Consider the following 14,542-nt stretch of genomic DNA (forward strand, 5'->3'; position numbering starts at 1 on the left):
AAAATTGTCATCAAAGTAGTTTAGGTCCCTTTGAAAGCAGGTCTACACTGCTTCTTATCTCTTTGAAAGCAGCTTAGCAAACGGTTATTGGCAATTATTTCAGAAATTTGTAAATGTCAGATACGGCTTCTAGACGTAACAGCGACGAATGGTCATCTTTAGCATTGTTTAATGTATGGTTTTTTTTGTAAATTGTGCATTTGTACTGATATTCACACTGCATAAAAATTGTCTATGATGGCACAACCACCAATGCGTGAAGATAACGAAAAACAAGTGACAAAAAGAATGTTAGTCATAATTTGACTAACAATTGTTTCTGCTCACAACAGCCGGGAATATCACCAGGGATACATACCTACATTCTCCATTGGGAATACTCCAAAGAGAGCCTTCTTCGATTTGCTGCTGCCATATAAAATGAAGGTAAAGAAAGAACCTTTGATAATGTTAGTTGAATAGAGCTGTTTCAATTTTCAATAGAGCTGTGTTTTCGAACTAGGAATTCTTTTTTGATGATTTCTCGTTTTAACTATCTCTCTTGGCTGTTCTGTTATTTCTTTTTATATGGATGTGGCCTGAATGGCCTATACCATGTGCCTTGTAAATGGCGTATGGCTTCAAGTAAAAAATTGCGATTGTTTTAATACAAATAAAATCATTAATAAATCATTCACTACAAAAAATCATTACTGAATAGAATAATTAAGGAAATAATAGTTATAGACCATCACAGAACTATTTCGGCCCAAACGAAAGGGCGTGTCTTGTATTTTGTAGCAATATAGATCGTAAGTATGGTTATTAAGGTCTTTATAGAAACAATATTCCGTCCAAGAATTTCAACTTCGAATAAATCTATAAAAAAGCTATAAAGAGTCCATAGCTCAATAAAATTGAAAGAACAATAAAATTGCGTCCCCGTAGATTTTGCCCCTTCCCCTTTGAATTCTTGTGAATTGACGTCACTGCTTTAGCCTGTGATAGCTCAGTGAATTTGATCTCTGTTTGACAACACGAGGCTCAGGGTTTGATCCCAGGTGCCAAATGGCCGGTTCAAGGACCATTGTAGTCAAGAATCGTTGTTAATCCGTAGATTGGTTTGAAGGGATATCGCTTAGATTCTATTAGTTAAATGTGTCTTTCGAATTCCACGTGAAAGCAGTGCTTTAGGGTGCCAAAGCTGAAACAGCAGCTTTGAGGTGACTTTTCCAGATGGAGTGCATTTGTGCCATGTGAGCGCTTTTGAAGGTGGTTGTGTTGCAGCAATGATATGGTGTAATATAAGCTAGAATACTAATTATGACATTGCTAGTGTATAGGTTAGAATTTGCCTGAAGTTTCTTATTATGTTTTAACCGGCATATGGAGCTCTGCTAATATAAGCACTTTGGTTGTCATATATGGCTTCAATAAACTTCTCATTACCCCCTAACTGCGTCTGATAGAATACCAGTTGGGCACTGTTCATAGAACTTGGTTTCATCTTTTCTACCACCAAATGATTCTACCGGCCTATACTAATCGAGTTTTAAATGTTAGTTTCTATCTATCGCAGAATTTCTTTTGTGTCAGAAAAGGTTTAATTCTTTAATTCTATATTAATTCTATTAATTTTATCGATCATGTCTTCACTGTCATCTAATGTCTCATAGTAGTAGTACTAATTTGAGACACCAAAGCTTATAATGTCGAATTGACACACTAGCTGACAGCTTTGGTTTATTTTCTCTTATTTTTAGCAGATTTCTATCATTTCTATTATTATTTCTAAATGCCATAACTACAAGATTTGATCTCTAAATTCCCCCGCTCTTGTCAAAGGGTTCCATTGGGGGTAGGGGCACTATTTAGGGAGGGGATAGCCGCCTAATTTTTTTACCCTTCCTCCCCTCAGATTTTGAAAAACACTTTTTTTAGGTATTTTCGTTGTAAAAAATGAAAACAAGCAAAACTTCTCTTCCTAGGTTTTGAAATGTATTTTTTTTTGTATTTTCCCTTAAAAAAAAAAAATCCTCCTTCCCCTCATATTTTCGTGGATTGGCATCCCTGCCGTGGAGATAGATCATATCTCACTCGAACCAAAAATGTAGTAGAAATACTGTCCCAAAGAGTACAGGTAAGTTAGAGTGGAAACTAGCCCTAGTATCTACAAAAAAGACCATCAGCGCCATCTAGCGTTTGACGATACTTGGTATTATTTCAATCGTTTTTTTGTCTGGGACTGAGATCAGACACTTATTATTGTACTACCCTGATTCTACCAATTACACTAATTAAATTAATTAATCTTATTCTTACACTGGACAAAATGTCACGTGTCGCCAAACGTTAGAAGACGTTGAAATGGGTTTTTTTGTTAACACTAGTGCCAGTTCCTACTCTTATAAGTTACCCATACTCTTTGCACTATCCTGAAAGATAAGACCCCCTCCCCCAGACAAAAAAACAAAAGAAACAGCCTTTGTAACTTGAAACGAACATTTGATTTCACTAGTTCGTTTAGAGTTTACTATACTTCTACAATGTTTTATATATAATTTAATTCTCTATACAATTCATAATGATATATACAATACATAATTAGTTTGTTAACAACCAATAAGAATCCAAGAAAAGATGGCGAAACTTGTGATTTACTTGGGTTCTAGTAATATGATAGGCCTTTTATACGGACAAATCCGATTGTAAATTCATAATCGGGATTGTAATATACGCCATAAATAGGTTAATACAATTCATACGAGTCGAGTCACTTCTCTGGTTTGGTAAAGTTTACTTAAAAAGGGACTCTCCTTTTCTATTGTGTATACTATATTCCCTTTCTTTTTGAGTTCTGAGGACGATGTAGCGAAAGTCTTTGGCGAAATATCTGCTTTTTCTTTTTCTTTCTTTTTTTGTGGGGGGGGGGGGGGGTACTTTTCACAAACAGAACATCACCCCTTTTTGGTTTCTTAGTTTTTAATCAATTATTTTTCCTTCGTTTTTTTCTTGTCGAACGTAATGTATACCGTTCCACTAGCAAGCTTGATCATGACGATGCTGCTCTGCTGATAATTGGGATTTTGAGTTCGTGACTGTGGATTTTGATGTTTTGGATTGTGACTCTTGGATTGCCGGTTTATAAATACTGCTGTTCTAGAATTTTCAGTTCAACAATTCAGTTCTATATACTTACTTATAGTTGGACCTGGCGTTTTCCACCTCACCTGACATAGGAAATTCACATATTTCTCGGAAACTTGTTTAACCATAAGCTCCCCAGGCTCACGACAAAGTTTAGTAAACAGGTTGTGTAATTCTCTTTGTTCCATTGGTAATTCTTTGATTTCTCTTTCCACATATAATTGTCAATACCATGAAAATTGCATTACAGCCTTCCCCAGTTTTATGAATAAAAGCTTTAGGCTATAAGTTGAACTGGAATTTTTTCTGTTGGGTTGTTTTTTAGAATTGGTATTATAAATAGCGACCAAGACCACACTGCCTTTCCATAACAAACAACAAAAGTACGAAGAACAATAGGAAAATCCTTTTGCAAGACAGTGGAGATAATTTGATTGAATATTTCGGCCCTATGTCCAAGGGCCGTCCTCAGCAAGACAAAAATATATGAAAGAAAAAGATTGACAACAACATACGACCAATAAAACCAAAAATTAAAAAAATTTCAAAGCAGTCTTAGCATCCTTACTTCAGCGAAGTTCAACCAGGACTGATCATGAAAAATATCTGAAAAAGATCATTTTTAATTAAATTTGTGTATACAGCATTTAGTTTATATTCCAAGTCCCTATTTAAGGAAATATTATTATTAATCTTAAGTCTGATTTCAATTGATTCTCGGACTACCTGCTTTATGCCTAGGTCATTGCTAATAAGGGCGGATTCATCAAAAAGTATATTGCGGCTAGGTCTTTTAAAAATATGGCTTCCTAATGCAGATTAAGATGAAACGACGGAAAATTAGAATTTATAGCTTTGACTATGTCATCTTTATGCTGTTTTATGCGCTTTTCTAAATTGTGGTCTGTTTTACCTACATAATGTTTGCCACAATCGCATGGTATTTGATAGACCCCTCTTTTGCGAGTAGCTGGGGTTTTATCTTTACCAGAATTTAGAAAATTTATGATTCTAAAATTATTTGTGAATACTACATACAGATTATTTTTTGTGCAAACTTTTTTAAGATTCTTAGTGATTTTTGGGATGTAGGGGAGGTAAATTATGTTTAAGGGCTTTTCAGAAATCTCACATGGTAAACTATCATTGAAATCAGACTTAAGATTAATAATAATATTTCCTTAAATAGGGACTTGGAATATACACTAAATACTCTATACACAAATTTAATTAAAAATGATCTTACAAAATATTTTATAAAACCGATTGACATTAACACAGAACCGGTCACAAAAAGACCTTTGAGGTTAGCTGCCAAAAAGGCTGGATTAGCAATAAGAACGTGTTTTTGAATTATTTTTCTTTCATCTCATTGAATCGCCTTGTTTTACCTCACTTTTTATCAGTCCTGGTTGTTCTTCGCTGAAGTAAGGATGCTAGGACTGCTTTGAAAAAATTTTAATTTTTGGTTTTATTGGTCGCATGTTGTTGTGAGTCTTTTATCTTTTATATATTTTTGTCTTGCTGAGGACGACCCTTGAACATAGGGCCGAAATATTCATTCAAATTATCTCCACTGTCTTGCAAAAAGATTTCCCTATTGTTACTCGTACTTTTGTTGTTTGACATTATAAATCAACTGCTGATAACAAAACAAATGGTCACTCGATAAGTAACAAGACAAATTGCAAAACATCCGGAATAATTGATTTAATCAATACAAAATTTTGACTACTTTTCAACCTAGTCCCCAGCAAAATTTATAGACTTGTCCAATTGTTGTTCTTATATATATATATTAAATAAAAGAAACAAGTTTTTTTCAACTGAAAGTAAGGAGCAACATTAGAACTTAAAATGAACAGAAATCATTCCATATATGAAAGGGGCTGTGCCCTCCTCAACGCGCCGCTCTTTACGCTAAAGTTTCTTATTCTTTCAAGAAGTAGGGTTGTAAGAAAGAGTCAAACTTTAGCATAAAGAGCGGGGTGTTGAGGAGGGGACAACCCATTTTATATACGGAATAATTTCTGTTCGTTTTAAGTTTTAATGTTGCTCCTAACTTTCAGTTGAAAAAACTTATTTTTTTGTTTAATTTCTGATCGTTTTTTTAAATAATGCTGGGAAATCCGGCGCCCCTTTCATGGAAAATTCGCTTTCCCCACGGAAAGATCCTCCCACGTAACCTTCCCCCCTGACCCCCCCCCCGTCCTACCAAAAAATCCCCCCTGAAAACTTCTGTATAATTCCCAATAACCAATACTATATGTAAACAACGGGCAAAGTTCACAACTTGCAGCCCTCCCCCCGGGGACTGTGGGGGATTAAGTCATTCAAAGCATAGTTATTAGATTTTTCGACTATGCTGAACAATGCTTAGTTGTCCTTAAATTTTTTGGTTACTTAAAAAGGGCACTAGAACTTTTAATTTCAGTTTGAATGAGGCCTCTCGCGATATTCTAGGACCATTGGGTCGATACGATCACCACTGGGAAGAAAAAGAAAAAACAAACAAATAAACACGCATCCGTGATCTTTCTTTTGGCAAAAATACACATTTCCACAGTTTTGTAGATAGGAGCCTGAAACCTCTACATGGGGTTTTCAGGTACGTTGCATCTGATGGTGTGATTTTCGTTAACATTCTATGACTTTTAGGGGGTGTTTCCCCCTTTTTTGAAAATAAGGCAAATATTATCAGGCTCGTAACTTCCGTTTTTTAGAGTTTCGGTTACCATTGAGCCGGGTCACTCCTTACTTACTGTTCGTTACCACGAACTGTTTCATATGCTTATGGCATATAAATAACGTGTTTTCATATTAAGGTAAATTGCGTTTGGGCTTGCTTAAGTATGGATAAGACATGCTTAAGTTAAGTTATGCGTCGGCTTGCTGAAGCTAAGATCTGCTTGTATTCGGTTATAATTTGATTTACTTAGATATGAGCTCATAAGTGCTATTTTTTTTTCTTAAGTTGATGATCTCGCAGATATCAAATTCGTTTCCTTACTTTTGTTTTTTATAACGTTTAAAAACGTGATCATAATTAGAAAATTGAAATGCTCCGTAAGCTATTTCTTATGTAGCAAATTATAATTTTTATAACTCAAGTTACCCAACTGAATTGTGCTGAAGTTGATAAACTTCCGTCCCAATTTTTGTATGTGAATATTTAATTCAATTACTACATCAAATAGTGCTAGAAACCTATAAAAATCGGTAATGGTGCTAATTTCGAATGGTGCATTGTATGTTTGGTAATTTTGTTCCTTTTTAGCCTTCTGTAAATTGCTGTATGCTTCTCTTTTCATATTCTTTAAAATATAGGAAAGGGTAAAAAATAGTTCTGTCCAAGGCTGTACCCAGAAGGAGGGGGTACGGGGGTTTAACCCTCCCCCCCCCTGAAATGTTTGTTTGACTGGTAAAAACGTAACAAAAATGGACATAATCAAATTAGTTATGTGTTTTTTAGTTCTTTTGTGTAACCCCCCCCCCCCCCCGAAAAAAATCCTTGAGTAAAACAGCCCCCGAAAAAAAATCCGGAGTACGGCCCTGGTTCTGTCAGAAGTATGGCTACCAGCTTAAGTCAACTAGCCTACTTAACCTGCCATCAATTTTCCGGTATAACTTAGGTCTGTTTTATCCAGACTGGATTTTGTCTTAAAATAGTGGCAACAACAAATGCTGATTATTTAGCACTTACAGACAGAGAAATGTTAGCTTTAATCTTACAACACTGCACATTAACTGTATCAATTATCTAATTTTCTGCTATTTTAATAAAGTCACTGATGCTACACTGTCAGTGATGTTGTTCGTTTTTGGCTTCAATCTTCTAATGTTAAATCTTCAAAGTCTCAGCTCTTGTAAGTTGCCATGCTCTTTGGGGTAACATTCAATTTCTTGAGCCCAAGTGATAATGATTTAACTTGACCTTAAAACTTGCATCACATATCAGTTTAACATGGGGGAAATGTTAAGAAAAAAAGGTTTTGCTTAAAATCTTTTAACTATGAGCTTGTCTTAGTCTTGAGCTGTCAGAGACTGACATTAAAAAAAAAACTTTTCCACCTCTGCAACACCTTTAACAGTTTCAAATAGCTAGGCTAGTCTCTGTTCCTACAGGTTTGTTGTGGTGATGAGAGAACTGCAGCTTTTATTCAGAATTATTATTTCTGAGAAAAACAGAAAAACAGAATGCAAACAGTCAAAGTAGAAACAAATACACCACTGTGGCTCTACTTTTTAAGAAAACAGAAACAGAGGGTCGTTTACTGAAAATTTACGATATTCGAAATATTCTTTTTTTTCGTTCTATTCTGCAAGTCAAAAATCAAATTCTCCTAACTGGTTCAAATAGACAACTATTGCGTAGAGGAACCTGTACAGAGTTGTGAATATTCCGAATTGGTCTCTGCTGTCATAACACAATCCTTTAAAGAGGTTTTAACCTTTTTTGCAGTCATTCAGAACATCGCCTGAGCCACCTCCCAAGCGATCTCGAAAGATTTAAAACACTGTTTCTGTAGTCTCATTCCAGCCTAGTCTGAGAGGTCCATTATCTCCCCTACTACCTTTCGAGCCACCGAGTAGAACTATTGTTAATGTACAGTCTTTGTTCACCTAGAAGACATAAGGAAGCCACCCTGCAGTTGGCTTCACTATGTTGCTGAAGCTTGCCACCCTCTATGTTGCTGAAGCCACCTTGTCATCCACTGCCTGTGGGTTATTGGTAGAACTTTTTTCAATGTATCGTGTCTGTTCGCCCAGGACGGCCCGAAGTCACTTAATCCTTTTTGAAGAGCGTATAATGAATAAGATTGACCACTTTGTCCACAAAGAGACGTGTTTAGTACTTCATCACCAGGTTTGTAGTAATGAGTCGCTTAAAGCATTAACCTTTGTTTTTCTTTACCAATTGTTTGCTTCTTTTTCCGTATGATAAGTTGAAAGGCTAATATTTCATGGATTAAAAAAATACCTTTGCACATTTAATTGATTTTTAGCAAGGATGAGGTATGCCTAAGTATGATAGACTGTCAGAAAGAATTTAAATTCATAAATTTTATGCAAGTCTGAAAAAGTTATGCTTGCTTTGCCTCTCACAGAAATAATGTGTCTTGGTTTCATTATAATTATGGTTTCAGTTTTTTTTATCGATTTGACCGAATTTATCACTTTGACCGGAGCGCCCTCGTTCTCCAAAATTTCATGTCAAGGCTAGAAATGAAAATAAAACGTGTTACGTATACAGATTGCGCAACATGAGACGAAATGAAATGAAATACATGAAATGATTTATAAGTCTACCACCTGTCAAATATTTAAATTTGGCATGAAAACTCCTGATTTATGTTCAACAAATAATTCTGGAATCAATTTAGCTAACATACTCATTTTTGGTAAATCTGAGTTAGAATTTTTTATAAGATTTTATTTTGGAATTTTTGCGTTTCTACTGTTCCTTGTAATATTTATTGTAATCCCTGGTTACTTGTCTGTCAAATGTGATACATAGTTGATAGACTAATAACAATAAGAAAATGATCTACAAATAAAAAATAAGTTAGAGATAAATATATATGTAAATCATCTATAAGTAGAAAATAAAACAATACTTGATTCCACTTGACAATCTAATAACAATATGTCATTCCTTTGCAGGTATATTTAGCATTAGCCAAAGGCTTTTTAGTTCCTGAGCACTGTTTAATACTACCGATTGGCCATGTTCAGTCCGAAAGAAGCTTACCCTCAGAAGCTCTGGACGAAACAAAAAAATATCAGAAGGCATTATTGAAGTGCTTCGAACGCGAGGGAAAATCGATAGTATTCTACGAAAGGAGTTTCAAGTCTCCACATATGCAAATACAGTGCTGCCCTGTCCCCAAAGTTTCAGTAACTAGATTATGTGAAGCCTTTATGGTAAGTCTTCATCAATGAAGCAGCTATTAAAAACGAAGGAATATATTGCAATAGCAAAATATATGAGTAGCTCGTTTGTTTTATTGATTGAAATGTAATTTAGTTGTTTTTTTTTTCTCCGTTGCTCTACAAGTGTTATAACTTTTGAATGATTTGGGTTACAAATAGATTATTACTATTGTATGTATGTGTTTTTCTCAATTGTTTATTCACAAAGACAAGACACATTAAAAACAGCAGTAAAATTCTGGCTGTGTGGCTTTTGTTGATCTTGGAAAGTATTTGAGTTAGGTATATAAAACTCACAGGAATGGATCCAGAGCCTTAGTAATCTCCTGGGAAGGTATTTTGAAGTACCTAACTTCCCTCCTCCTCCAAAGGGCACTGAACTTTAATGATGAAAACAGCGACGAAGACCACCCTTGCCTTTCCATAACAAACAAACAAAAGCACGAAGAACAATAGGGAAATCTTTTTGCAAGACAGTGGAGCTAATTTGAATGAATATTTCGGCCCTATGTCCAAGGGCCGTCCTTGGACAGCCCTTGGGGGAACATACACTAAATGCTCTATGTACAAATTTAATTAAAAATCATCTTACAAAATATTTTAAGAAACCAAGAGACATTACCACAGAACCGGTCACAAAAAAACCTTTGAGGTTAGCTGCCAAAAAGGCTGGATTAGCAATAAGAACGTGTTTTGAAATTATTTTTCTTTTATCTCATTGAATCGCCTTGTTTTAACTCACTTTTATCAGTTCTGGTTGAACTTCGCTGAAGTAAGGATGCTAGGACTGCTTTGAAATTTTTTTAATTTTTTGTTTTATTGGTCCCATGTTGCTGTGAGTCTTTCATCTTTTATATATTTTTGTCTTGTTGAGGACGGCCCTTGGACAGAGGGCCGAAATATTCATTCAAATTAGCTCCACTGTCTTGCAAAAAGATTTGCCTATTGTTCTTCGTGCTTTTGTTTGTTTGTTAACTTTTATGACCTTTAAAAATATTTGTGTTATAGAAGAAAAACCTTGCAAAATAGATCTTGGTGAAGTTTAGGGTTTTTTGCTATCTAGGAAAGCAGTTGGTTTTAGCCATTGTTTTATAAAAATGAAACCTCAAGAAATTGATCTACTGCTCAAATGATGCAAAAGAAAAATATTTTGAGTTTTATGCCTTTGTTAAATCTTGATTTATAAGGTTTTAAAGATTTATAAATCTCTTTCTTAAATTTAGGAAAAAATCCTTAGTATGGCTTGAAATATTACTGAAATAATAGGAAATACATATTCAAAACCAGAGCCAAGGAAGAAAAGATTGAAAGCTCAAAATTAAGGTAAAACGTTTTTGTCAAAATTTCAATAATATTTATGTGTCTAGTGACACCAGAGGTTCACTAGCCAAAATGCTTGCGGCGGGGGGATTTTTTCTACTGGCTCGTCATTTTTACCGACTAATTTGCCTGATATTTCTATAAAAAATTACTTTTTTTTATCGACTGAGACTGATCTTCTTTCATTGATTTTACGGTATATATTTTCATTAGCCCATTTGCCCTATTGAACGAAATTGACCCAGTAAAATAAGTGAAAAAATCAAATAGGTAAAACTAGTAAAAAGGCTTCGCGCCACTATGTTACTAACTCAGGTTGTTTTACTCGCTGATTGAGAAAATTGAGGGGAGGCCGTCCTTCCTCTCCCCACATGTCATTATGTAATTTTCTAAGCTTTAGAAATAGGGAAAAGATAGAGATAGTAGCTTTGGAGTACCTTCTCAGTGTGTATTATAGAACTTGGGTCCATTCCCGAAACTTTCATTTATTTAAATCAACTAGTGTCCAAAATTAACAAAAGCCCCTAACCTGGAATTTTACCAAAAAAACATGGGCGTCAATAAGGGATGGGGGCAGGGGGCGCCAGTCCCGCTGCCATTTAAATTTTTAAAGGGAAAATCGGGTGAATAAAGCATATCAAGATATTAAAGGATATAAAGTATTTTTCATATTCCCCCCCCCCCAAAAAAAAATCAGCTTGTGGGTGCCCATGCCAAAAACTAAATACAACCAACAAGCAATATAATGTTGAACGCCGACATGTGAGAACAAACTAATTCCAAAGAGCCACAAAGGTCTTCCTGAGGAAATGGGCAGTCACCTAATATATCTATCCCCTGTCAACAGAGCTAATTGTAAATAATTGGAGTAACTTCTTGAATGAATGCATTTATTGTGCTCTATTGGACGTAGTTAGAGTATCGAGATGACTTTCTTGCAGAAAAAAAAAACAATAAAAATCTTTCAACTGAAACTTGCTAAAAATAATGCTGGTTTTTGCTGGCAATTAAATATTTTTACTATCAAACAGTTCTTGGTAACGAACTGTAAGTAAGGAACGACACGGTTCAGTAGTAACCGAAACTATAAAAAACGGAATTTTGATACAAATAGATATATCAAAAGAATCGGTATTTTGATTTTTCCGAATATATAAGTTTCATTAAGTTTAGTGTTACCCATCAAAGGCTACGAGCCTGAGAAAATTTTGTCAGATTTTTGAAAAAGGGGGAAAACACTCCCTAAAATTCAGGGAATCTTAATGAAAATCACACCGTCAGTTTCAGCATATCAGAGAACCCCATTGTAGAGGTTTCATGCACCTATCTGTAAAAATGTGGAATTTTTTAATTTTTTGCCAGAAGAAAAATCCTGAATGCGTGATTATTTTTATGGTTTTTGTTTTCCCCAGGGTTAATCGTGTCGACCAGTTGTCCTAGAAAATCGGGACAGGACTTATTTGAAGGGAAATTAATAGTTCTAGTGCCCTTTTTAAGTGACCAAAAATATTGGAGGGCAGGCCCCCTCCCATGCCCATTTTTTTCCAAAATCGTCTGAACAAAATTTAATTAGCCATTTTTTCAGCATAGTTGCAAGCCAAATAACTATGCCTTTGGAGATAACATGACCCCCCAAAGCCCCTGGGGAAACGTCTGTATGTTATAAAATTTCTCCATTGTTTACGTATAGTATTTATTATTGGGAAGCATGCATACATTTTTCGGGTACGGAGTAGAGGACGAATTTTCTTTTTGGAGCATTTTGCACGGGGAGACTTTTCCATGGGGAGGGAAGTTTCCAGGGGATGAACTTTTCAGGGGAAATTTTACGCTTGGATATATTAAGGGTAATTGTCCGGGGTAAAATTTTCACTGGGATTTAATTGTTCAGAGGAACTTAATAAAAAAAAAACAACCGGTTAGGAGGTCTACAAGGCCTGTATTCTCGATTCGCCATATTAATCCTTCTAGGTGGGAATCTCCTCCGTCAAGAGAGAGATAAGCCGACTTATTTTTAGGTCGCTTAAGAGCTGTTCTTTACGTTTCTTTTTTATTCATACATACACACACACATATATATATATATATATATATATATATATATATATATATATATATATATATATATATATATATATATATATATATATATATATATATATATATATATAAATATACATATATATATATACATATATACATATATATATATATATATATATATATATATATATATATATATATATATATATATATATATATATATATATATATATATATATATATATATATGTATGTATGTATATATATATTTTAATTGGGAAAAAAATAGAACAGCATTCTTCTGTAATAAAATGAGTCTCAAGTGGATGTTTTTTTCTTTTTTTCTTTCTTGCAATGAGAAATCTATTATTAAGCATTTGTAACTATAGTTTCGAGAAGGCCGTACAAGCCATGAGGTTTATGGGCAATTGTTTTTTTTGTATTATTTTTGTTTTCGATTCATTCTCTCTGTCTCTCTAAAAAAAAAAAGAGAATGAAGAAGGTCATATCAGCATTTCAATATAAGAGGACAATTTTGCTGTGATTCGATAGCTGAGATCCAGCTTCTACTGAACAGCATTTTAAAAATTTGGGTTGTATTTTTTTAGATTGAAAATTAGTAGAAAACCGTTGAAAGAAGAAAACAATTCCTATTTAATAAGCAAGATTAAGTCATTATTCAAATAAAAAACATAAGCAGTATCATTATTCTGGCTCGGTAAATGGATGGACCTGAAACTAACGAAACATGTATAAAGTACAAAAATAGCCTGCAGAAAAAAAGTAAAAAGTCCACAAGTGGCCTGCAAAAAAATTGAAAAGTCCATAAGTAGCATGCAGAAAAAAGAGTAATATATAAGTCTCTCAATAGTCTTTCATTGGCCATGATATCAATAATTTTTAACATACGATTATAATTACCTACAAGGCTTTTAAACTTAGTTTTCAGTAAAGAACTAGTTTTTAAAATTCTACAAATATAGGAAAATATCCCGACTCTGTTTATTTGAGCTAGTTCTGTAAATTGATTTTGCATAATATGCGAGGCAACCCTTTTTTGGGTAGCAATAGGCTACCCTTTTTAAAATTTCATCTTACTTTTTTACTTTCATAAGACAACTTTGTTCTTAAATTATTTTTTTTCGAAAATACAAAATAAAACATAGAAAAGGGTCCTTTCGGTTCAAGTTTCAAAATTATTTGCAATTTTTGCATGTATCACCCTCTAGAATTTGAAAAATACCTTTTTAGGGTATTTTTATTGAAAAATGGCTCTTATTTTCTTGGAAAAAATTATAAATTTGCTTCGCCTAAAGTTCGAAAAATATATTTTCCCCCCATCCTCCTAAATTTTCGTGACTTTGCCAACTTTTTGTTTTACTTCCTTGCTTCTTTTTTTTTAGTACTTTAAGTTACAATGTGCTGCTTTTTATTTAGTAGATAGTTTTTAACATGCTGATCGAACCTCGTAAAATATGCTCCTTTTTTTGTTAGGATTGTATTTTACAATTATTGCTTTCAGTAACTCTGAATTACTATGTTTAATTTTGTTTTTTGTTTTTTTTGCTTGGCTGTCTTTGTCTCTTGATATTCTACGCCCAAAGAACACCCAACAGCCTCCAATTGCCATTTGCAACTGCACTGTCAATAAAGGAAGCAGTTTGTTTCGCTTTTTTACATTTTTTTTTCATATAAAATCTCTTACTTTTGTATGCATGTATGTATTTATTTTTAACGTATCGTACAAAAAGGAAAAAGAGGGAATACAACGAAAACAAAGAAAAGAAAATCGATACTCAAAAAAGCAACTAACAGTAAACATTAAAAAATGAAATTTTGCCATTCATCGACAGCTTGCTAACTGGATATATGAGCATTAAGCTCATATAGCTTAGCACATGTATCTGATCTTCTTTCTTTTCAAACTTCAGTTCAATTTTTGACTTTAAAATAAATTTTTTTTTAGTTCAAAATCAATCGAATTTTTGAGTTGATGATGCTACTTTTCTGAAGATCCTTAATTTTATTTTCTACTATATAACATTGTAAAAAAGGCTAATGCAGGCTTTATTTCTGTTTGATAGCTATCTGCCAATATTAATGTAATATTTACCATATC

General features: G+C 33.9%; 1 protein-coding gene across 1 annotated transcript in view; it reads left to right on the forward strand.

Moving 5' to 3' along the window:
• Nucleotides 1-14,542, forward strand: part of LOC148944632 (pre-mRNA splicing factor cwf19l1-like) — a 75,517-nt gene that overhangs the window by 51,410 nt on the left and 9,565 nt on the right. Inside the window, exon 8 of the mRNA XM_089100550.1 lies at nucleotides 8,791-9,051. Within this exon, the coding sequence (XP_088956676.1) occupies nucleotides 8,791-9,051 (261 nt within the window). The remainder of the gene's footprint in view (nucleotides 1-8,790; nucleotides 9,052-14,542) is intronic.

Source organism: Artemia sp. Qi Xiang Cuo, chromosome 14 (genome assembly GCF_049724085.1).
Source record: "Artemia sp. Qi Xiang Cuo chromosome 14, ASM4972408v1, whole genome shotgun sequence".
NCBI classification, from domain to species: domain Eukaryota; kingdom Metazoa; phylum Arthropoda; class Branchiopoda; order Anostraca; family Artemiidae; genus Artemia; species Artemia sp. Qi Xiang Cuo.